Source organism: Scomber scombrus, chromosome 17 (genome assembly GCF_963691925.1).
Source record: "Scomber scombrus chromosome 17, fScoSco1.1, whole genome shotgun sequence".
Lineage (NCBI taxonomy): Eukaryota > Metazoa > Chordata > Actinopteri > Scombriformes > Scombridae > Scomber > Scomber scombrus.
The window spans coordinates 15,083,938-15,108,391 of NC_084986.1; the positions used below are offsets into that span (position 1 = coordinate 15,083,938).

The window sequence follows — 24,454 nt, forward strand, 5'->3', positions numbered from 1 at the left end:
TCAGTTTCCACATTTGAGATTTTCAATGATAGCAATCTCCCGCTGGTCAGCGTAGTCTGGGCTGAGACCGTTTAGGTAGAGGCTGCCGTTCCTGGACAGGGCCCCCGAGACAGGACTGAGGGAGAGAGTCAAGTTGGGGTAAACCTCTCTGTCCTCGCACAGGTTGACCGACAGTGTTCTCTTGCCGGGGGTCATTTCTTGGTTGATTGACATGTTCATGCCCAGCTCGGATGACAGCTTGCGCTTGATAGATGCTGCACGCTGGAACTTGTCATAGATGTCAACGCTGAGCCGCCGCCGGGTCTCTTTGAACTCTGCTGACACATTTGCTGTCCACTCGGCTGCGTGCGCCCGAAACTCCCCAACCTGCAGAGAGAGACCGAAGATTGATGCCTGCAGGTGAGCAAACACAATCATCACCATGTTGACACATTTGCACGTGTAGTTGGAATAGTTTAGCTTCAGTAAATTTCAACAAATAATTATAAATCAACATCCTCCTAGAAATGAAAAATGTACACATTTTAGAAAATTGCTCAGTAATTGTTAATCATCAGGAGGCTTTTAAGTAACACTTATGTTACACTTTTTCCCAATTCCTTTTCTATATTTAGCACATGACAACATCTGGACCATAAATATGTTTATATACTGGTGGGATTTACCTGAGAAAGACCATATGTGGTCAACACATGGTGTTGTCCATGTATAGTGCAACATTTTAATGTGTGGGTTTTTTTGTTGTCATATCATACATGCACAATAGCTATGTAAATTCCTTTTACATATATTCATTGGTCTCAGACAATATAGGTTAATAGAAAAGACCACATAAATGTGAACAGCTGACCAATTACTAATTGAGTTCATTCTTGTGAACATAAATGCCATGATCATTAATCTGGTCAGACTATTGTTTAGCAGCCCTTGCCTCTGCACTGCTTTCTTTCATGTCTTGGCTGCGCTCTAATTAGTGAAGCTCATGAAAGGACCTCATAATCCTCATCCATTATTTGCAATAAACATTAATTCATCATAGAATCCAAATGCAGTTGTGGATATTGACAAAACAACTCAAATAGAACAAAAACGCACTGGTTTTAGCACTTGAATCAGAGCTAATCAAGAAGAATTACTCAAGGAAGTGTTCAGTATGCAGATTCACAAGTAGGTACAAGCTAATGATTTGATGTTAAACTGGTTCATTAACAAAATGTCTAACAGTCTGTTCTCAAGTTATTAATATAGCCCATGATTTAGTTTTTCAGAAAACTAGGTGTTGGCTATTCCCTTCTGGATTTAACACATTTTACTTATTTGATTCATGAAATCAACATGTGCTGTCAAAAGCTTGACTTTCACATGGGTGTAAAAATTGGAATATATAAGTAGGTTTTTGTTGTGACTGTGATGTGCACAGTGGGAGGACAGCTATTGCTGGAGAGGTAATACAGATGTGACAGGGTGCAGACATGTTTACACCTTACCCAACCATCACTTCTCCATTTTTTTCTAAAAAGCACGACCGTGTGGACAGTGTTCGATTAAAAGGTCTAGGTTTTTGGAGACTATATACTGAATCTGGTAGGTACCATCTTTTTGTTTATTGTCCATGCGAGAGGAGCAAAAACAGCATTGATATAATCTTCATAATGCATTACTGTAGTCCTCTCTGGGCTGCTTATTTATTTATTATACTCTGAGGTGTGCTTATTGACTCCAGAGCGCTTATGTCAAAATTTATGGCTTGTGTCTGTTTGTGCGCTCACGTCTCACACACACTAGAGCACACACACACACACACACACACACACACACACACACACACACACACACACACACACACACACACACACACACACACACACACACACACACACACACACACACACATATTGAGTATGTGCTTCCTCCTTCTCCCTCCTGTGTTTCCTTATGTGTGTATGTCTGAGTGTGTTGATGTATGGTTCTTTACTTCCAAATTTCCCATGTAAATATTGAACCCGCCAGAAGAGTAGGGTATCTAATTACTCAGCAGCAGCCACAGGAAACACCAAATATTCAATCCAAATCTTGTATAAGGTCGTATTTACTCCACAGGGCACAACCAAGATGGAGATTCAACACTTCAGATTTATGGCTCGAGGAGTGAACTAGAAAACACTGTGAGGTATTACTCTTTTACTGTGAGGGGAGATTAATGTGATGACACTTGTGAATTAACTGTAAATATCTATCTGCGTACAGCATTATATCCATTGCTAGTTCGAGATGTGAAGAGCTCAGCACAAATAGCTGTAACAGTAGCTTATGCAGGTAGTTGTTATTGATGTTTTATAAAAAAGGAACATCTTACCCCTGCAGCTGAAGTATATTTTTATTTTCCATAAATGAAAAATGTTGGCAGGCTGTAGTGCTACTTTAAAGACCTCACTATGGCCTAAAACAATGAATTGTGGAATCATCTGACAGCTTCTGAAACCACCTTTCCAATGTCAGAATTGGCTTTGATCTTCTCTCTGAAAGTCTCTTTTTTCACTCTCTCACACAATCACAATCATTACCACTCCAGTAGGGTGTGCTCTGTTACTCCCAATGGTACTACTAATCACATCAAGACAGGCAGAAGATACTGCATTATCGGAGACAGTTCTGAGAGGCCGTGGTGCACCTCATCAAGCATATCACAGGTACAGTTTGGGGTCAAAATCTACTTCTCTTCTATATTTAGAATTGCTTCATCAACTGTGACACATTTTGCGATTTGTGGGACTGACAGAGGTTGCTTCTTGAGAAGCTGTTCAATAATGTAGCAATCACTCACCACTTGCCATTTTGTGGGCAAAGCACAGCTAACTTGTGTTTAATGTATAAAAGTAAGTCACTGAATGTTAGGTTGGTTGGGAACAACAATTTTCAGGGGAAAAACTTTGGTCTTGGGGAAAAATCTCAGTCTATTCTTTTCTTTTAATGCATAGCTGGGTCTCAACCAATAAAAAGGCGGAAATGAGCACCGGCAGCAACTGAACATAAAGTTACACTTAGCCAATTGCTGACTTCTAAAATCCTCACTATCTTTGAACCAACAACTGTGAACCTCCAAGGTATATTTTCTGTTTTTCAACCATTAACTCCTACTTGCATCTGCTCTAACTCTAATGTGTCGTTCTCACAGCCAAGATCCTCTTACCTCCTCCTTAGTTTTCTTGGAGATGACCCGGAACCAGTCTCCGATCATACTGAGAACTGCAGCAAAGTAAGCCAGGCCTACCAGGATCCAGAACCACACCACCGGCTTGTAGTAGTTAAGATACTCTGGACTCTCTAAACCAACTGCAGAGCAAAAGCAGCATCAAGTGGGTTACACAACTCTGTTACATCATCCTGGGTTACATGTCTTACTTACCCAACTGTATCATTCTGCAAGGGAGAACAAAACAAGTAGCATTGATTTAATTTTAGTTCAAGAGGGCCTGATTCAGTCTGTGATACTTTAAACAGGTCTTAACCTTCCAGACATGTACAACTTCATGAGCTCTGGTCTTCAACTGAGAGGGTGGTCATGTATTTCTGTCATAGTATTGCCTTTAATTGATAGGATGAATATTAAGGCATTGTTGTCTTTTCCTGTAAATTCATGGTAAATACCATTATAAATGTTAGATATTGTGTAAATAGATTTATCTCTATAATAGATGACTTTAGATGGATTTAGCAGACAGGACTCTTCTCTATCTGTGCTACTGCTACAGTATGTTTAGATGTTTACCTTTATCACGTAAATGTCAGTTATGGACTTGGTGGGCAGTGTTCAGCAAAAGTTATATACACTAGTTTCACCACAAATCAACACGACATAAAATGTTAGTTAGATATAAGGGATTCAGGTATAGCTTTAGATAAATCTTATCCATGAGAAAAAATGATCCTCAGAACCTTTAAATAGCTTCTGAACACCTATCATGGTCTGTACCATAACATATCAACCGAGATGAAGCAGTACATTCATTCTGCTCACTGTGCAGTTACATAACCACCCATTACAGCACCAGTTTAACTAACAGCAGTCGAGGCTGATTAGTTTACTTTAACCACTGGGGTTGGCACAGGTGGCGTAATCTAATCTATAATCATTAGGCTTGCTCAGGGAAATTTAATCTAGCGGCTAAGTGTTTGTGATTTTTCCCATCTGCCTGTTGTGTGTCATGCAGGTCAAATCAAGCTAATCCCACCTGCTTGCACAAATACACACACTCTCATAATATGCACACATGGTTACTCTCTTTTTATCTCTCATATACACACACAAGTACACACATGCATATACAGTACACACTCATATATATATATATATCTTATATCTTATATATGAATCTTATATATATATATATATCTTAATAACACAACAACACAAATAAGACATTACTGTGTATACTACACAGTAATGTCTTATTTGTGTTGTTGTGTTATTAAGATTTCTGAGTAAATAATAACCATCTGCGTTTGTTGGCAGATATGGGTATGTAGATTTTTTATTTAACAGATGGGAAAGCTAAACTTCACATGCATTAGAAAAGAATATGTGTATCAAAATGTGAAGCGCAAAGTGCAATAGCTGGCCAACGACAGGGTTATTGCTACGATGCCCATCTGTTGATTTAGACTGCCTGAAGAATAAGTTGAATACAGATGCACTGATTCTAGCTGTCGCCTATAAAAACCAAAGACAGCCCAGAAATACAAATAAAAACCAAATGACCTTTTTCACCAGCGACAAAGTCTCCGAAGCCAATCGTGGAAAGGGTGATGACGACAAAGTAGATGGACTCCAGCGTGCTCCAGCCCTCGATGTGCTTGAAGATGACTGCTGGCAGGGCTACAAAGATAAGACACCCAAACAGGATGAAGAGCAGCGTGGAGATGACACGGATCTTCGTCTGGCTGACTTTCCCCTTCTGTAGGGGGAAAATAAATGTTGACAGAAAAAAAGATGTGAATTTCAGCAACAGAAAATACACTTTTCAGTTAGCTGGAGTGAGAGGGGAAACACTCAGGAGGTTGAAGGAATTTGCCTGAATTTGAATTGAGTTAATGGTTTTGTGTTATTGTGCAGTGCAATTAGTGACACTGAAAGCTCTGTCATCTGCTCTTTTGTGTTTTCTGGCCAACATGATCATTTTTTCCAAATTAGTTCACAGGAATAAATGATTTCTTGTAGCACAAGACCTTTCTTATGTTAAATCATCACTGTGAATGAAATGAACATTTGCAAGCATGCTGCCATTTCCCCCGCTCCCTGATTCCCCACAGGCTTTTATTTATTTATATTGCTTACTTGACATTTTGATGAGTCACTTCCTTCGACCTCCTTCCAGGAATACGTTTGCTGTTTTCTCACATCTCAAACATCAGGCTGCAGCGCTCATGTGGCATAACTTCTTACTGGCATGCCCACTCAAGCTGGGGGTGAGGTGTCACATCAATTGATATGCCTCACATGGCCTCACATGACTTAATTTTTCACATGCATTCATAGTAGCAGATATCATAATTGATTCATTACAGTTATAGTCTGTGCTCTCAACTGCAGCTAGAAGGATTTTAATTTCAAGTGAGCCCTGCAGCCCCTCTTTTTGCATCACTGTTACAGTACATTAGTGTATATTCTGTATGCTGCTGTTTTCAGTGCTGCATTTCCACTTACAGCGGTTGCTTAAAGCTGGTATCTAGTTGATTGTGCCCTTTTCCCTTCCAGTTATGTAAGCCCAGTGCTAAGTGCCTCTAAGTGGAAGCATAAAGTGCAGGCAGATCTTGGATCACTGCTTCTGTGATGTGTAACATTTTTACGGCACTAAGTGATGCAGTGGACTACAGTACAGTAGTGTACAGTTTAAAGCAGTGGGTCTTACAGGACTTTCATGTAATCTAAAGGGACTGGTGAATCTGAGGTGGTCTCTCAGGCTAGCATCTTCACTGCACAGCAGACACCTCAGCGGCTGTTACAGTACATATATTTCTATAGTTTGAATCAGATACCAACCTCCTCCCCTATAGAGAGAGACCACACAGCCAGGAATGAAACAAAACTATTGTTTACTTGTTGCTGCCACGTAACCGTTGTTGCATTTATTTTTCCCATTAAAACATAATTGGGACAACAAATTAAATATACAGTAAAGTATACAGTCAAAAGTTTGAACATACCTTCCGATTCAATTGAATGAGCCAGTGTGACCAAACTTTTAATCTGTACTCTACATTTTTACTATTTCTAGGTGACAGTTTTGGTCTGGACGCTGTTATTTTATTATGTTGTACTATTGTCCAGCTTTATGACCACTGATGAAAGCCTGTCTAATCTCTGAAGCCCACTGACTCTGAGTCTGAAAGGCTTGCCCGACATCTCAACCTGCTGCCCTGCATTCCTAAATTGCTGGTTGCTTTGCTCTTTCACAATGCAGTCTCTCCAACCCTGTCTCTGGATATGTTGGTCACCTGGGACTACCTCATCAGGGATGTAGAGGCAGCTGAAACATACTGCTTTCTTTGAGCTACAGTCAAATCAAACAAAATTCCCACCTTACTGAAGAAGCATCAGGACTGATACTTGACAAAACAAGTGACACCACCCGTGAGCTGTCTGAACTATTAAAATATGATTTAACTCACAACTCCGTCCTCACACAGGAGCTCAGAGTAAGCTGACTCCTTAGGCAAAACAAGTGACAAGTCACAGTCATATAAAGAAAAAGGCTATGTGACTGCTACCATGAGTGCTTTTTTGTTCATCTTAAAGCCAAATCATTTTGAATTCTTACATCTTTGAATACCATGCTGATTTACTGAAACTCAGGTGCTAATTTAATGGCTTTGCAGCAGATTTCACTTATCCATTTACAATTTTCGACAGATCTGTGTTCTATTGACCTGCTCCTCACCTCAGGACTACAGCCTACTGAATGAACATTTCTCTTAAACCTGTAACGAAGCAGCTTTTCATTTTGCCTTTATCTAGGATCTTAAATGTAATATTATTTGCAAGTTTCTATTTATTCAGTGTTTAAACAACTCTTTTAGTTTTTAAAAAATATAACTTTATGAATTTTACTCACTTGTGTTTTATATTTCCACTAAGAGCATCGACAGGATGCCTTTTTCATGGCTGGTTTTTCATTGTTTCGTGAGGCACATGGTATTGAATCTGTCTGAACTATCTGAATGCTAACCTACTATTATTCCTCCAGCCATCCATTTTTTGCACAATCCATTTAATAAATTATGCATTTCACAATAAGCAGAGGTGGTAAAGGGCCAAAACCCAACAGCAGATAATAATTTTTACACTGTGAAAATAGAATCTACCAGTTCAGTGCATTTAACCTGGTGTGGGTGCGTAAACTCCTTTACAGTCATTGTTCCTGTCAAGTATCGACCTGTTTGACTGATGTGGTTTTTCAATCATTTGAGTTTCCAGGAGAAACCTAATGACTGATCCATCAACCAGACTCATTTATATTCTCTATGTCTAACATAAGTAAATGGTGCCTTAGAGATGTTTTTGAAGAACTACAACAGTTGTCCTTGCGAGCGTGTGTATTTCTGGCCAGAGGGCTTAACAAGTCCATGTTTGACTTGCACTGTAGTAAATATTCCTACCATCATTATTTCAGGGTGATGTATCGATCTATTTGTGCTGCTAGCTTATTTCACTACCATACACAAACAAAGAATATTACTAACCAAGAGAGCTCAGCAAAAGTTCAGTCAGGAAGACTTTCTTGATGTATGCCTAGGCCTGAAGTTTTATTTCTCATCCATCATGTCTTTCTCATCTATCACGCAAGTCTATTTCCTAGCTGTCATCGCCTTGGGGGCATAGATTGAGTATCAACTGTTCATTAGCTGGTCACATCTATCCAATAGCACAGCAACACAACTTCACTGTTAACCTATCATCTGGTTGCTGTATTTTTAAATATGCCTCTCTCATGCAGCTGTTATGCGGATCCCTCCACCTCCCCTTCTCTGCCCAGTCTTCACCGGATCATTAGTCTCATCACTTCATCGGCTACCAGTCTCATCAGATGTCATTAGCCAGCTCTAACTTCAGTATCTGAACTCCATGGGGTGTCTCAATCTATCTTGCGGCTGCTCAGGGATGATGTCCCTGTGGAGTCTAAGTGCCATTTGATGGTCATTTGTATCTCTTTTTTAATAAACATTATCTTTTCTCCATTCAGGTGTCTGTCCTGATTGAAAAAAAAATATATATATTCATCCGAAAACAACTGTAATTTTCTGATCTGAGCTTTCAATACTGAAACAAACTACATTTTAGATTGCTGTCCAGGACTCTGTTGGCATGGCAACCCAAAAACTGCATTGACTCCTTCCACACAGGCTGGAGAGGAGGCAGAAAACAATCTTGTACGTGTGTATGTGAATCTTCTGCTATACTATCTTCTGGTTGTTTACAAAGACACTTAGGTATTTAAGAGCTTTACAAGAACAGATCTCCGAAATCGTTTTTTGCAGCTGCTGGATAATTAAGTCACCCAGTGTGATTCTACAAAATGGCACATTGCACAAATATACAAATGATTACCAAATAAAAAAACATCCTCATGTGAATAAAACAAACTCACCACAATCATTTTCTCTACTCTGGTGATGCCCTTCCCAAAAATGGTCCCCAGCTGGTCTCCAACACCAGCCAATAAGAATCCAAATAGAGGAATCCCCAGCAGAGCATATATTATGCAGAAGATCCGCCCACCCTCTGTGTGAGGAGAGATGTTCCCAAATCCTGACAGAGAGGAGACACAGACAATCAAATCAATTAGTTCAGGAGGCAGGGTTTAGTTCAATATCTATTAACTATTATTTGTTTTACATACTGCATCTTAAAAGTACATCATATCTGCATCAAAGCTGGAAGAAGATACAAAATGACTTTAAAATGAACTTGATAGAAAAGAAAACTTTTCATAGTTTGATGAAAGTTAACTGTGCTATGAGCATCACTGCAGACAGATGATGCTCTGAGATTTGAGAAATTGCTGCTGTGAGAAAGAGAAATGAAAAGGCACTGACTCGCAAGAAGAGTTTATAATTCACACCCTCTGTCCTCAAGCAACCTCTGCACAAATGAAAAATGACAAATATAAAATGAATGGTAAAAAAGACACAGTTACAGTGTGCTGAACATCTTCATATGTGCGCGCACACACAGAAACACACTTTCACAGGTTCACTGCTCTTCATCTTCTCTCCAAACCCACAATCATCATGTATAACTAGAAAAGCAGAGGAGGTTTGTACAGTAGAAGTCCACACTCTGGGTAAACAAAACCCCTCTGCATCTAAGATCCCTTAAACCTTGATCCATGCATTCAACAATACACGAGTTCCACTATTTAACGTTTCATGAAGGGGTCTACACAATGAACTACACCCATGTTTCTTTATTAATGCAATAATCACTCTGAGGGTAGGAACTGCAGGGTGCCTTCTAATTACTTTCAAGCCTCACTTGGGAGTAGGGTGGCATTAAAAGTAAGAAAAAATGTCAGGTCTCACTAATTTGATGATTACCGTAGTTCAGTGGGGGACAGGATGCCTGGTTTTTAACACCTTTGGGTGCAGAAGCAGCACTCACTTCTTTTTTCCCCCCTGAATTAAACAGATTAATTCGTGTTTATTTTCTCAGTTCATATTCATGTTCTATCATAATTTCAGGCATGAAAAACAAGTTAAATTGGGCTTACTCAAACAGTATTAATGTCATGCACTGGGAGAGACATTGGTATTAATTAGCAAATTTTGATTTTGTCACCTTGTTGTAACATTCACTTTAACAGTCACATTTTGTAATGGGTAAGATCAGTTTGAAGAGAGCATGAGCAACAATATTGCCATTGTTAAACATCAATCCATTCAAAAACCAATAAGTCATTCAATTAGTTTCACATTTGACTGCAGCATTGCCTTCATGAATAGTAATTCACTTTTCCACTTTATTTTCACTTTATAATGAGTCACTGCAATCATCTCATTCATGACAGTACTGAATGGTTCAACGCTGAGTTACACAATGTTCACATGAAGTAACATGTCAGAGATTTTGCCATGATCATAATTCTGTACTTTTACCCTATTTAAGTAAGTTTTTGTATGTTGGACTTTTCCCTGTAACAGTATAATAGTATTTTTAATGTCATTTCATAAATAATCTGAATAATTCTGCCACCAAGTTAAATTTGTATGGTATGTTCACACCAAACAGATACATACATATTTTAGTTATAAAGGAGAAGGATCCCTATGCTCTGCTGGAAACAAAGCAGGGTCGAAATTGACCCAAAGTTATCACAAAGAATAATAAAAAATGTCTTTAAAACACACAGCACTGGAGGTTTGCTTTGATCTATTTTCTATATGAAATGTGATTTTCAGCAGAAACATAAATGTCAGAGAGACATGACTGGGAAGTCCCAGAAGGGGAAATAATACATATATTCTTCTCCCATGAGAGGAGAAGAAAGAGGTGGGAGAGGCAACAAAGAGAAAAGCTGTTTCAGTACATTTCCTGCATAAAGTACAGTATATGCAGTAGATGAATACAAGGGTGGAAAATATTTGCCTCAATACTGCACATCCAATTAAAGATGAATACAATCTGTGAATATGAATTCCTGCACCACCCCTGAATCAAGCCGTCAAGTCAGGAGAATACAAGTAAATTTTAATGTCTTATTGTTTTCTTTTCTGGACGTTACTGTAATACTGTTAATAATAACTCTTAATGGGTTGGCCATTGACCCAGTGGGTTTCTCTGAAATTATTTCTTTGCAATAGCGGCCTGACCACAGAACATATTGTACCAATCAGGTGAAATTATTATGATTGCCAACAGACAGTATAGCAATTATGTGCTGTTTACACTAATAACCACTGACGGTAGTACAGTACACATAAAACACCATCTAGGGATGATGCTGATGAACTCACAGATACTATAACATCTTACATCCAATTCTGTGAAGACACTGTGTCTGACACAAAAACTGTGAAAATAATGGGTGTCAACACAGTTAAAACACTGTCTTAATGAAAGAAAGGTTGCTTTTTGCTCTGGTTATGTGGAATTACTGTGTGAAAAAAGGAGACAGTTAAGGGGGGAAATCTTTAAGGCAAAACTAAATTATTTAATTTTTAAATGGAAATGTTAGACAAGCATGGGAGGATTTAAACATATTAATGGGCAGAGCCAGTAAAAAAGCCATTATTATTATTAGCAGTGAATCTTTCTTAAATGAACTAAATGATTTCTACAGCAGATTTGACACTGTAGATGACAGAACAGAATGTGACTCTATTTTAGAGCAGAACCATCCATTGTCATTAAAGAGGAGGATGTTGCTGCAAGTCTTCTCAGACTGAAACCAAATAAGACCACTGGCCCAGACGGTCTGAAAGCCCATCTTCTTAAAAACTGTGCTGCTCAATTAAAAGTTTCAGTATTTTTTCCGACACAAGCACTGTGCCTATAGTGTGGAAATGCTCAACAATAAGGCCTGTGCCAAAGAAGCTGGGGGCAAATACACCTAATGATTTCCGGCCAATTGTTATAACCTCAATACTGTGTAAAACAATGGAGAGAGTTCTGGATGGTTACTCGACCACCTCTGTGCACAGCGTGCTGGACCCTCTCCAGTTTGCTTATAGGAGTGACAGAGGAACAGATTATACGGTGCTAACTCCACTTAACACTGTCACAAAACACCTGATGCATCCTAAAGTATATGTCAGGGTTTTATTTGTGGACTTTAGCTCCACATTTAATTCCATGAAGACATCTATTCTTCTTAGAAGGTTAAGCAATCTTAACATTGATAAAAGTGTAATTCTCTTGATCAGAAATGTTCTGTCCTGCTGCCCTCAGAGGGTGTGTGTGTCAATGGGAGCATGTCAGATGTGCTCACTGTGAGCACAGGCTGCCCACAAGGCTGTGTTCTTTCCCCTGGGCTCTTTTTACTAATGATTTGGTGATCAATGACAACGATTTTAAATTGCTTAAATATGCACACAACACGGCCTTAGTTGGGCTTCTACAGAAAACCAATTCTGTTAGTGAAGCTGCATATTTAGCCAAGGTAAAAGCTTTCGAAACCTGGTGTCACAGCAGCCAGTTTGTTATTAATGTGGATAAAACAGAGGAGCTGGTACTTTCCACAAAACAGGATGTGATCATTAAGCCAGTTTCACTCATTGGCCAGTCTGTTGAAACTCTCAGATGACCTTCTCTGTTCATACAGAAAATATTCTGAAAATATATTCACAACGACTCTATCTTCTGAGAAGGATCAACAGCATCAGTGTCAGCCAGAAGATATTTGAAGTTGTGTACAAGAGTCTTGTAGAGACTATTCTAACCTTTCATCTCCCAGCCTGGTACAGTCATCTGAGCTGCCAATCTAAGAACAAGCTCTCTAAGATAGTAGTCTTAGCCAGTAAAATAGTTGGTTCACCTCAAACCTCTTTGAACAAGCTGTTTGTGAGAGGACGAGGAAGAAAACAAGGAGCATTGTCGCTGACCTCTCTCATCTTTTCTCTGACCAGTTTGAGCTTTTGAGCTCTGGGAGACGCGACAGAGTTCCTTTGGCAACCAGGAATATTTATAAGAAGTCTGTTATCCCAAGTGCAATTAATATTTTAAACACTTGCAAATTATCAATACGCACACAGGAACTGTGACGCACTTGTATTTCTATACTTCACACTTTTTATGTATTTTAAGAAATGATTTTATGAAATGTCATGGATTCTATGGTGTTCATCATGTAATTTCTGTATACTGTATGTCTGTTATTGGTGAGCCAAAGACAATTTTCCACCATCCTGGACAATAAAGTTTTATTCTATTCTATTCTATTCTATTTTGACTGCTATATGCTGAAAAAACTGCGAAACTGAAATTGTGCACCTTCACCTTGCAACCTTTTTCTATATGTTTGAGTTTTCCAAAAAGCAAACAAGACAAATCTATGCACTCAAAACAAAATTAAATCCACAAAGCTCTTCTTCTCTTTGCTTCAACAATCATTCATCGCTCATTTCCTGAGACAACAGTTGTATGTCTTCCGAGTCAAACTTCAGTAAACCCTCCTTTTATAAAGAGAAAGCTGGACTTTTCTGCATCACTGGAGTAAAAAACATGAACATACTATATCTCAGGTGAGCAAGGGGAAAACCTACAGTGCAGATGTTATTCTATCTCTACACAACGTCGCCTTTAATCTGATAAAAATGCACACATATTTTCCTACCACAGGGAAAAGTAAACTTATTTCGAAGTTGTTTTGTGATACAGGAATGAGCTCTAACAGGATCTTAGAGATGTGAAATTGAGCACAAAACAGACAAGCTGATATTTTAAGGTCTGCTTGGATGAGCCAGATAAGATCAATGTCTCTGTGTGCTGTTGCTGTGGTAATAAGAGGTGCCGGCACAGGGCTGGTGCAGTGCAGAGACTTTTAGAGAAGGGGCTGGAGCAGAGTTTGGGTCAGGGTTAGTGCAATTTCATGACAAAATTAATCAGATAGACAAACTCACTTATTTTCTGCTAGACAATGAGCCCTAACAGGATACTAGAGATGTGAAATGGAGTCCAGCAGCCTGCTGAATAGATGCACCGATCTGTCAAGATTTGCCAGATGAGCTGTCAGACTAGCTGTGCCTGTGTGCATGTGTGAGTGTGTGCACGTGTGTGAGCTACTTCTTTTTTCTGATTAGTAAGCTCTTACAGCTGGAAGTGACACACAGAGAGAGAGAGAGAGAGAGCGTGATGGTGTAAAAAACATGATGGAAAAGGAAGCAGGTTATAGACTCAGGCTGTGTGAATGTGCTACAGTCTGAGACAGATGACAGCTCGCTGATTATACAGCAGGAACTAAGTGGGCAGAGAAGAGCAAATGAGCACACTCCTCTCGTTTTGCATCAGACTGCTTAGCAATTCTTTTTCATTTAATCAGTTTTGGAGAAAAACACATCACAGTGCTGCAACATCCATGAAACACAAAAACACCACAGCAAATGAAATTATTCCAAGCAGTCCAATCCAATCCACTTTATTTATATTAGGGATGTCCCGATCCGATATTTGGATCGGATCGGCCGCCGATATTAGCAGAAAATGCATATCAATATCGGATCGGCCTGCACGGGAAAATCCCGATCCGGACTCCCGATCCAGTTTGTTTTCAAAACTCCGGTCCGTGTTTTCCAGCGCACCGATGTAGGTAATCCATTCCAGTTTTTTTCAGCTTTTCCCCCCAAATCCGGTCCGCGTTTTTCAGCACACCTAGCGACCTGTCCAGCATCCCACTATTTATTTTCTACTCAGCTTTTTTGTGTGTTTTGCTTTTTTAATACAGTTTACAATATTGTTTGCACTGATGGCTTTTTAAGCCTGGGTTTACACTCTTGTTGTTCAAGAGCAGAGCATTGATGCCAATTCAGTTTGTGTGGTTAATTGACTATTTATTATTTTGTCTATTTTGTGTTTATTTAACCCTGTTAAGAATAAACAGGTCAGCTTCTCATTACCAACCATTGTGGATTATTCAAACTAACCTAATTAAGTTGGCTAGTTGTTCTTAAGAGTAAAACCCTTTTCAACATGAGTATAACAACAAAATAAGTAAATATCTTTAATCTTTACTACATGCTTGGATCGGCCGGTATCGGTATCGGCCTATGCTAAAAGCTACAATATCGGTATCGGATCGGAAGAGCAAAAAGCTGGATCGGGACATCCCTAATTTATATAGCACCATTTTAGCAAACACAAGGTTTCCAAAGTGTTGCACAACAAGATAAAACACAATAAATAGATAGATAGATATTCCAAGCAGTACAGCAGCACTATATAAAAAATATATAGCACCGAAGGTCAGTACATGTACCCAGGCATCTGAGATAGTCCCAATTATCTCCAACACAAGCACTAACTGATATATCACAACATGCTATTATTATATTTGTTAGCTGCAGACTTCATTTCTATTATAAATAAACAGGCGATTATGTATATTGCAGAGGACACTGCAAAAAGAACAAAAGTTGCAAATGAGGCACAAACCTCTTTCAGCATAGACACAGATTCTGTAAAGCGTCTTTGAGTTTTGTTAAAAGCGCTCTATAAAATAAATGTATTATTATTATTATCATTATTATTATTAGACAACTCTCATGGACTAATGCAAAGGCAATGGTCTTAGCTTCCTGGTTTCCTTGAGGCAGTACATCTTTGGTTCTGAGTTTTGACTGGTATTTTGACCCTGGTATACAGTACCAATCAAAAGTTTGAAAACACTTTCTCATTCAAGTGGATGGAAAGATGTGTCAACATTTTTGAATAAGTCACAGACCTAATTCTTGATGTTGTGAATTAATAGTAAATTATATTTATTGAATATAATGTGAAGTGAGAGCAAGTGCAAAGTAGCTACAAGATTGAGGAAAAGAGTGTGACCAACAAACTTTTGCAACTTTGATAACCAGGACCCTAAATGCAATCCTGGTGCAATGAAGCACAATCTGGAAAAGGTGCCGATGGACATTTTAGTTTAGCAAGTGTAATTTTACTGTGCCAATGCAATTTCATGCCAAAATGGTCTACAAAATTGCATTTGTCTCCTCTGGCTTTGTACATGCAGAAAAATTGCAAGTGGACTGTGCTTATAAAGCCCTTTTCAACATTTGAACCATTTTACCATTTTAAGTGTCTGGAAAATGTATTCAAATTTTGTATTTTGTGAGGTGACATCTTGTCAGACGCCTTGACAAACAAAGAAATAAGAATGAGGAATTGAACTGATAAATAATGAGAATCTGCTCTTCTTACCGATGGTGGTGATGACAGTTCCAGCAAAGAAAAATGAAGAACTGAAATCCCAGAGGCTCATCTGTTTGGATGAATTTCCTGATGGGTTCACACCTCCTCGGACCGCTAAAACCACTTGCTAGAGCAGAAAATGAAACACAAAAACAAAAGTTAGTAAATAATGCACTCTCTCAATTGGAGTCTGAGGGACATAATTAGCAGTGTGCATCAACTTTCTTGGGGAATAGATGACAGCTGAGGTAAACATCCACCCAAAACCAATTAAGAGCTGTGAAAAACAATGAGCATCTGTCCCCTCTGTGAAATTAGAAATAGAACATTTGGGATTTTAAATTCCTGTACTCATAACAGCAGAGCAAAACCTGTTATGATTTTAAATATACAGGCTAATTGATGTGTTAGACAAGATACTTAAGCAATGTAATCAGTCACTCATTGCATACTGAAAAACTAATTAGGTTACATTTCTTTACTGATTATTCTACACCAAGCAGTTACAGTTACAACACTCTGTAATGACCCAGCTCTAGAGTCCACAAAAAAGGGAGACACACCATGGCAGACGGTTAACAAAAGATATTTATTTAAGACAGAATAAACTAAATTAAAGTTGTGCCAAATTAGAGTATGAAGCGCAGTAGCATCAGTGGTGTAAGAGCTGGATGATGGATGTGTGAATGTGTGTGTGTGTGTGTGTGTGTGTGTGTGTGTGTGTGTGTGTGTGTGTGTGTGTGTGTAAGGGTGTTGTAACTATAGCTGCATATCCTGGAAGCAAAACTAAACCAAAGATCGGGCCTGCGGGGAGAAGCAGAGGGGAGAGGATTAACAGAAAGGTCTGAGCTCTCACACAGCCTCCCCATGAATGAGAAAGGAGTCACAAATAAGCTACAGGGCACCGGAGTTACTGCAATCAGCCTTCACCTGCAAGGGAAAAGTCAACCACACCCACACATGAACCCACAGTATCATCACAACTCAAAGCACAGCACTGACCTATGAAGCTCTGCTTTTGGTAGTATGAAAAATCAGAGATCTGGATTATTCCTGATTACAAAATACATTTTCAAGAGGAGTGTGTTGAAGATGTGAGAACCAGCTGGTTCTGTACGGCACTGATCACTCTTGCTCCGGTGATCAGTTGACTGTATGGTAAGTGTGACCGTATTTATTTGTGTGTGTGTGTGTGTGTGTGTGTGTGTGTGTGTGTGTGTGTGTGTGTGTGTGTGTTTGACAAGAGTCTTATAGTGTCAGCCAGGTGTAACAAGCCTTTCAAACACCAGCCGACTACACAGGAAGCAAACCAGCAACATGTCTTCGCATTCAGGGCTGTACTCATATGACAGGAGAGGAGAGGGGAGTGAAGCAGCTGCAGGGAAAACAAACCTCTGTGCACCTTCTCACACACACACGACATGATAGACAGAAGGAGCTGTGAAGCTCAGAGCCACACACTGAACGATAGTACATCTATGCTACAGATATGATGGGTATGTACTTTAACATTTAACATACACAAAACATTCACAATCACTCTATATTATTACGTCACCTAAAAACATGAAAACATCACCCCTGTCACGATTTAAATAATAGGAAGACCACCAGCTGTGTTCTTTGAATTTTAGAATAAATACAGATGAGCTTTAATCCAAAACATCCTCTATGTAAAAAAAGTACAACGACTGCACATAAAAATGTAAATATTTTTGTGTATTCTGGGTGACTTTACATGTTTTTAATTGCTCTCAAAATGTAAAAATGGGTCAAAGTTGACCTGAACAGTTAAAAGGGTTCAATAGTTTAAAGGGTGCCTACTTTTTCAGACCTCTGTCTGAAATCCTACTTTTAAATAAAGAGACAAAGAATTTGAGTGGTAAAGTTAAATCTGCCCCCGTTATCACTGTATAAGTGCTGTGCTGGAGTGGAAAGCTTGACAGGCATAGCAACCGTAACTATGGCGTGTAGGGTTTAGACAACGGTTATTTCCTCTGAATACTGGATTGCCCAGCTTTTTAAAATCTGACTACCACAGAGTAGTTCGCTGCAGTAAAACAAAAGATTTCTTGGCCCAAGTGGCTTCTCAAGATACAGAATCATTACTGAGACAAATGATAGAGAAAAGCTTTGAGACCTCAGGGGGACAGCCAGTACAGCTACACAGAGCTGATGATAATAAATTGCACAGGAATACTTTACTGGGCTGAAGTATGTTTTCCCCCTATGTATATGTGGAATTTCTTTTCTAATTGAGAGCAATAAAAAGTGCTGCATTCTTGTGGTGCACCTTTACTGTAATAAATATAGGGACTTGTATAAGTGGAGTTCTCTTTTTGTGTATCTCCATTATAAAATATCAATAAACCCCCAGGAAAAAGGTGTAATGCTACAATAATGATGTACTACCCACAGTCCTCCTGAACTAGCACTGTCAGCTTTTCCTGAGTCTGACTCTGCACACGCACACACTTTAGGGTCACTGCACTGTCAGGATGCTGTCTGCTGCGATTCATCATCCTAAGCGAAACTGAGAAAGCTTTCATTAACCCATCACTAATGAGTTCGATAAGGCAGTGAAGATCAAGTGTGTGAACAGCCACTAATTATGAGACAGTTTTGACATGATAGGTCAGTGGAGCGAAGGTTGTTCTGATGTGTTGAACGTTCTAGTAATATAGCTAAAATTTGAAATGATGTGTTGCTTATCCACTCAAGCTGACATACACATGTTCACGTTGTATGATTTTGCACCTCACAATTTGTCAGTAGGCTATTCAGTTACACTGCAGGAAGTTGTGTGCACTTTATGTAGTGAGTTGGGAAGTCAGCGTGTGGAAGTTTGGGTAGTTGATGGACGTGTTGCCAATCCGAACTTTCATGTACAAGACTGGAGTTTGCCTCTAGTCACAGACATTTTAATTAACCATAACAATGATCTTTTCCTAATCATAACCAAGTATTTTATTAGGCTGTTGATTTGGTTTTACGATTAGCAAATTTGCTCTTTTGGTTCAGTCCCACAGCTCTCAACAACCTTGTTTCTAGCAACAACTGGCAGGTCGTTTTTGAAAATAACCCACTGAATACTACCTGCCCAGCATCAAACAGCACACAGACAAAGTTAGCGACTACCTGGTGAACACAGAGTAGCATTTAGCAGTAGACAGATCATTTTTCAACAGGGAGTTCATCTTTTTCAAGACTTGGTTGGGACCAAAACAGAACTACAAGGAGAGTTATTGGAGCTAAACTCACACATGACCAGGAACATACTGTAACTCATGGATATGAAAATATTAAACTGTTTGCTAAAAGTTTGCTATATTAACTGTGACAAGCAATTTTTAAAAACATTTTGTTAACAGTTGCAATGAACACACTAACATATCCGTTAGCTTAAAACAGTCTACCCACAATGAATCAGCCAGGAAGACAAACCTGATTTTACACATGCAAAGAATACAAATGTACAAGCATAATGTACAAAGACGAACCAATGAATAGTTGAGTGCCAAGTGCAAATTACAACAAAGGAGAGGGTTCAAAGATAAAATCCTGAAACTCATACATCCACTGTGCCTGTGAAAACATTATTGAGCAAACCACACAGGCTTGGCTCATTCAGCCCCTTTGTTTCACAGCCAAAGCAGCTATATTAATTCACTGTTTTGGCACTCTGTTGCATGCAAACTAATCACAGCCATGGGAAATGATAAGACAGGGTAATGTGGAAACCACACTGACCGTATCTAAACTGAGCCAAATGGCCCAGAGAGATTGAATTGTCTGAGCTTTTTGACATTGCTCACTTTTTTAATTACTCCCTTTGAGAGCACATCTCTCCCAAATCCTCTGCTGACTGGCTTTTGATCAGTGGGAGCCTAAAATATATGTGTGTGTGTGTGTGTGTGTGTGTGTGTGTGTGTGTGTGTGTGTGTGTGTGTGTGTGTGTGTGTGTGTGTGTGTGTGTGTGTGTGTGTGTGTGTGTGTGTGTATACATAATTGAGTAAAGGTGAGTTGGGGGATATACCTGTGTATCAATAAATCATTGTTGCCTAAAGGGCTCTGGACTCATGGAGCCAATTGTCTAATAGATGATTGGCAGAGCTGTGGTCTGTTACCTGGTAAAAACCCAAAGACAGTGAGCAAGATTACTGGTATGTAGATACACATAAATTGGCTCACAACAGGCAAATTGTCCAATTTTGGGCTGGTGAAATCATACATTTATGAGCTGCTAATTAAATCAGCTTTTATCTGATATCCATTACTAACACACACAAAACTAAACTGTTAACTTTTAATGTCTGTATACAAAGCATAACGAGCACTGAATGATTCAGTGGAAAGGTCAGTGGTGGACAAAGTGGAGTCCTACTCCCTGAAAACAAACATTCAATTGGCTAACAAGACATTTTATACAACAGTGGTGTAATTTTACCTCAATTCACTATGGCTTTAGTATGAAAGAAGGCTGACAAGAAGTTACCATATTAGAACAGGGGTCATACAATACATGAGACATGGTTAAATGGCAAAGCAATATCCTTAAGGCCCAGGGCATGATAGAAAATATAGTTTTTTCTTCATTAATAACTATACACCATATAAAGTCCAGAATTTGAAACATAAAGAATAAATAGACTCAACTGTTCATTCCAATAATTCTAATGTCACCAACTTAATCAATCTATACCAAGTCAAATGTTCCACTAATGAAAGCTGCAGTAATAATCACAGCAACTGCTTCACCATGCCAACTAAGTGCTGCAAAAGAGAGATAAATGGTGAGCATAATGAAAATAAGGAGAACGACAGGCAGCATTAACATATGTTGAACAACACCACATATTTGAAAAAAAAAATAATTTTCCTTTTCTTTTTTCTTTTGGTCAAGTGAAGGCGCAATCTCTGTGCACATTAATTCCTGCAGTTTTCTTTTGTTCAGAGACTCAAGTTCAGTAACTACATCCTTGAGATGTTACATATATCAGTATTTAATCTCGGGACAGAAGGTGTCATCACCATCTTTGAACAATGACTCATTTGAAATAACCGTCATCTGTTATCAGATCCTCTTGCATAAAATTATCTCATTTACATGGGTTGGCAGAGCTCATTAGACTGGATTCAATAAAAAATCCATGTCAGCCTGGGTTGGTTTTATATAATCAAAGGGTTTGTGTAAATTTCGATGAATACCAAGACTGTGAAGAAAATGTCCTAGTAAAAGAGCTTTCAACAGGGCATCGGCCAGAAAAATATATCAAATCAAAATTCATGAGCATTGCAAAGGGTCAAAATGTTTTGTAGCTTGCATTTTCATTCTCAAATCAAATATTGCTGTATACAAAAGTCATTCATACTATATATTACGTTTAGTCCCACCAACAATGAAATACTGCACTTTTATCCACCCTTGCTTTTTTAAGCCACTGTAACTCATAATAACACCACAAGGGTTGGAAGAGGATTTATAAATGATACCTCTATGTTACACCCACAGCATGGTACTTATGATTAAAACATGGTTGGAAATACCCAATTAAAGCTGCAATATTTGTTTTTGTTCATAAAGCTGAATATGCTTAAGCTACACTAAAAAGCAGCCATAATGTTGATCATGTTAGTTTAGCAGGTTAGTTAACACTAAAAATAAAGTACAGCTAAAGTTGAAGGGAAAGTCATTAGTTTTACAGATATTTGGTCAAAGTACTGTAAAAGTAATTTTGTCGATGATGATGCAAGACAAAAATTGAACTGGATTCATCTTCTGGGGACCATGAATATCTGCACAGAAATTCAGGAAAGTTGCCAGGAAAGTTTCTTTCATTATAACCACGAGGCACATATTAAAACAACACAGCTTGCTTTTTTGTCATCATGACACTTTATCTACTGTTAATCAGAAACTAAACCAATTGTGGAAGCTCTGCCATTAGGACTAATGCAACATGTTGCCTGTGAATGTGGTTAAAATGGTTGAGAAGGAGACTTCCAGTCTCATTAACTGATGAAAGTTCCCTGCTATGCTATATTTCTAAACAGCAATTTAATTATGTGTTTTTAGCCCTAAAAGAAAGAGTTTTAAGGACACAGTCATAGTCCTCTTTCCATAGTTTCAAGTAGCCAAAGCTACGGGCAGCACTAACTGTAGTCTCAAACTCAGGGTTTGTCCCGTTATTATATGAAAACAATTTGTTATGACTAGATCTTTATCATCTTCTCCCTTATAATGAGATGCTTTGTGGTGATAATGAGATAGCTTGTAATAAAGACCTGCACTGCACTGCTGGTCATACAGTCAGGAAGCAAAGTTTTATATCATTGTTAATCAAAAAATGGGAGGTGGAGGTAAATTAAAAAGTGAAGTAGAGAAAAGATATCAAGAAACTTCTAAATTGCAAACAAACTTCATTAATAACACTGATTGGATGTTGTTGCAGAGTATGCATATGTATATTTTTATATATTTTCTTCTTTTAAATCTTCTAATACAGATCACATACTGACATAAGTGTTTGACTTACCTGTTCTATAAAAAGAAAGCATTTAGTATATTTTGTTTCTTATACTACATTTAATTTCCTTGTTATGTATTTATTGAGCTGGGAAAAAGTTTTAAAGTATTTTGGTGCTATATATATATATGACAAAATCAGGGAAATGGCGAAGGGGTCAAAATTAGCAGCAGACAAATTGGTTTCCCCTGTGATTGAAAGACCTTTGAGTTCTGGTTCAATATGCTGGCCTGATTCCCCAAGAGGATATGCTATTCATCAACCCTGTCAAGTTTGGTTGGTGGTTGTGAGATGTACTAATCCACATGAGAAGAGTCATAGGCCCCCATTTACAACTGGCATATATATATATATATATATAGACATTATCTGGATATTGGCATCTGAACAATGGGTCTTTGCATTTACACCTGCTGTTTAAATGTGTTCTCGTTTTCTCAGCTGTTTCTGTGCTGTGATCGGATATCAGTATACAAATTAGCTGCACAGAGCTAGGCAGACATGTTAACAGACATATCGCATCTCAGGTCAAGAAATACGTTAAGGTTAAAAAATGTTATTAACATTTCTTCAACATCTGAACATTGTTTTTTCATACAACTTAACAGTACATACCTTGGCTACAGTAATCATTTAATATAAGGCAAGATAAATATGATTGACTTTTGAGTAGCACCTCTTTTATGTCTGTAACAATATATCAAAATCTAATGTATATTTAACAATCTGCATCTCCCATCAACTTTACGGTCTTAATTGCAAGTTTCAGCTCATTGTTTAGCTGTTAGACTGCAACTTTACTGTTTTGTTTCACTCTCACCCTTCTAATGGTGTTGTTTTTGGTCGCAGCTCTAAAAAAACTAGAGTAAGCTACCTGCTCAGCATCTGACGACAAACAGAGGTAGCAAGTTCAGGTTCAGGTGAAGTTTTCAACCAACAGCAGCACTTAAGCGTTATGTACTGTAAAATGTGAAAGAGAAAGTGTGCAGAGAGGCCATGGGGTGCTCCCAAGAAGGGGTGAGGCTTTTGTGTATCTGTACCCAGGGCCTTAATCTCTCACAATCCATCCATGGTTTACATTTACAGTAAGATCTAAAACCCAACATGGAAATCTCTTAAAATAGCCTCCAGGGGCTAAAGACTGAACAAACAGAAAAAACAGAAACAAACAAACAAAAAAATACCCCTGGGGTAAAGCTTCTCTGTGGTAGTCAGTGTGTCCACAGCGAGAAACAATCCTCAAAGCTCACTGTTAGACAATATAAAGCTGTCCAAATACCACTATCCACATATTCAACTCAATATGTATTATGCTCTCTTTTCTTCTCTGTGTGGAATATTTAAATCACATTCACGGACAATCTGCACACAGACACACAATGTGGAGCATTTGAATAAAAAATGTGTGTGTCATCAGGTCCTGTGGTAGAGAAAGAATTTGAATATAATAATTAGTATGGTGTCGGTGCTCTCACCCACCTTGACCAGATCCTCCAGCTCAGAAGAGTTAACGCAGTCGTGTGTGTTCAGAAATTTCAGTTTTTCAGCAAGGATGGCCAGTTTCTGGAGACTCTCATGAGGCTGCTCCAGTGCCTTGAACACAGTCGCCCCAATGATGAGGTAAAGCACCACCAAGAAGAAGATGGCTGACACTGTTTTCCACCTCATGACAGTAGTCCGGGTCTCACACTCATCATCAGGGTAATTCAGCACCGCTGGTTTGGCTGAGAATGACAGGCGAGGTTTGGAGTTGTGGGCAGCAGACCTTGGGTCCAGAAGGTCAGGTGCAGCCACTGCAAAGATGGAGCTGATTAATGTCTATCTATCTATCTATCTATCTATCTATCTATCTATCTATCTATCTATCTATCTATCTATCTATCTATCTATCTATGAAGAAACTTGCAGCTCAGAGGATCTGATAATTTTTACTATCAATTGCAATTACCATATTTTTTATTGTTAATAAATTATTATCAGTCTGATACAAGTTCTTCTAGGACAGTTTTATCCTTGAACACTACTGCGA

At 38.6% G+C, this 24,454-nt stretch overlaps 1 protein-coding gene across 1 annotated transcript; it reads right to left on the minus strand.

The window, feature by feature from the left end:
• Positions 1–24,108, minus strand: kcnk2b (potassium channel, subfamily K, member 2b). Its single transcript, XM_062436931.1, has 6 exons — positions 23,905–24,108; positions 15,908–16,025; positions 8,646–8,806; positions 4,760–4,955; positions 3,191–3,333; positions 1–366 (listed from the first exon to the last, which is right to left on the minus strand). The coding sequence occupies exons 1-6, from the start codon at positions 24,091–24,093 to the stop codon at positions 1–3; spliced, it is 1,173 nt and encodes a 390-aa protein (XP_062292915.1). The 5' UTR covers positions 24,094–24,108.
• Between the last annotated feature and the right edge of the window lie 346 nt (positions 24,109–24,454).